Source organism: Morone saxatilis, unplaced genomic scaffold (genome assembly GCF_004916995.1).
Source record: "Morone saxatilis isolate NCDOM2014 unplaced genomic scaffold, NCSU_SB_2.0 Contig20, whole genome shotgun sequence".
NCBI lineage: Eukaryota > Metazoa > Chordata > Actinopteri > Moronidae > Morone > Morone saxatilis.
The window spans coordinates 423,316-425,095 of record NW_023339763.1 but is presented as its reverse complement, the minus strand read 5'-3'; the positions used below and the strand labels follow the sequence as shown (position 1 = coordinate 425,095).

Sequence of the window (1,780 nt, the reverse complement as noted above, 5' to 3'; positions counted from 1 at the left end):
AAATTTATGTTACATTTCGACTACATATATAACCCACTTTCAATAAATATTAATGTTTCCACGGGTGAAATGTCCCTTTAAGATCAGAGCTTGTTAAGATCAGAGCTCGTTAAGGTAACTTGTTACAGCGAGAATCAAACAAAGGAAGAGTAAAAGTACTTCTACTACTAACTGAGCACTAACAGCACCTGGACTACAACATTAATAAAGTTTTACAGCAGTAAAAAACAAACTCCGCCCCCTACGGGCTTCTGATGACATCACAGGTGGTCATGTAACATTTAAACCCCTCCCACTTCAGCCTGTTCTCTCTAATAATAATAATAACAATAATAATAAGAAGAATAAAAATAATAATAATAATAAGAGATCATTAAAAACAGGAAGCAGGAAGAGGTGGCTGATGGGATTTTGAGTATTTAGTTCCTCTTTTGTTTTTTATTCGCCCATCGTCTGTTTGTGTCCGCTATAGCTCCTCCTCTTCCTCCTCCTCTTCCCCTTCCTCCTCCTCCTCCTCTTCCTCCTCTTCCTCTGAGGACAGATCCGCTCTCAGAAGAGCAGCGGAGGTTTGATGAACGGTCGGTTTTCTGCAGGAACAGACGGAGAGTTACACACACCGCTCCGGTTTCTATGGTTACATCCACATTACAGTGTTTTACTTTTAAATAACAATAGAGCTAACACTATGTTAGCATTTAGCAGAGCAGCTAGATACAAAGGTACAGTAAATTGGGACAAATACAATATAAATGCAGTTTATAACATATCAGATATAATCACCATTTGTGTCTTATATTATAATTATAATGATCATTATTAATAATAATATTATTATTAATGCTATTATTATTATTATCATTATTAATATTATAATTATAATGATCATTATTAATAATATTATTATGAGTATTTCAGCTTCCTCAGAGAAGATCTGAACGGTTTAAAACTGAATTATACTATTGTGGTTGTAACCATCGGTTACCACGGTCGCACAAGACAAACTGTCCAACAGGTGGAAACAACAAACCGACACGTCAGCTCTGATTGATGAATCTTATTATCACACACTGTAAACACTGTGTGTGTGTGTGGGTGTGTGTGTGTTTTGCTGCGTGCTTTCTGATTGATTCCTGATTCAATTTCACACACACACACACACACACTATTTACAGTCAGTCACTGTAACAACGACTCACCGCTATCTCCAATCAATTGATCGATCAATATTCAGTGATAGAAAACATATTGATCACCCGTACGCAGTGTGACATAACGTTAGCTCTCTGTAGTTTAATATATAAATACCGGATAAATATGTCTGCTGTTGTTACCTTGGGCTGCAGAGTTTTCCCGCTCTTTGTTCTCTGTCACTTCGCTGTCATCAATCACTGCATCTGAAAAACAACAAACTCAATACATCTTCAGCTAACGGCTGCTAATGAACGTTAGCTTCCTCAGAGTCCAGCCCTTTTATTCTCCTTCCACTCTCCACATCTAAAGAAATACTGTCTACACACACACTGAGTGAAATGAGGAGGAGGAAGAGGAAGAGCTGTATGTGTTTACCTGTGAGGGAGTCGGAGTGTTTGAGCGCTCTCTCCACCTGCTCTCTCCTCCTCGACTCAAAGTCTAACGCCTCCTGCAGCTTCCTCTTCGCCTTCTTCTCCTTCTTCAGTCTCCTCTGGATTGACACTGACGACACAGAACATCATACCTTTATTTCTAATTTATAATACCTTTATTTCATAAATAATATCTTTATTTCATAAATAATACCTTT

At 37.9% G+C, this 1,780-nt stretch overlaps 1 protein-coding gene across 1 annotated transcript in view; it reads right to left on the bottom strand.

Moving 5' to 3' along the window:
* Window positions 1–549: 549 nt before the first annotated feature.
* The window catches only part of LOC118331684 (dachshund homolog 2-like), a 5,260-nt gene continuing 4,029 nt past the window's right edge, over window positions 550–1,780 (bottom strand). Inside the window, exons 9-11 of the mRNA XM_035666753.1 lie at window positions 1,567–1,692; window positions 1,332–1,394; window positions 550–587 (exon numbers count right to left, since the gene is read on the bottom strand). Of these exons, the coding sequence (XP_035522646.1) occupies window positions 550–587; window positions 1,332–1,394; window positions 1,567–1,692 (227 nt within the window). The remainder of the gene's footprint in view (window positions 588–1,331; window positions 1,395–1,566; window positions 1,693–1,780) is intronic.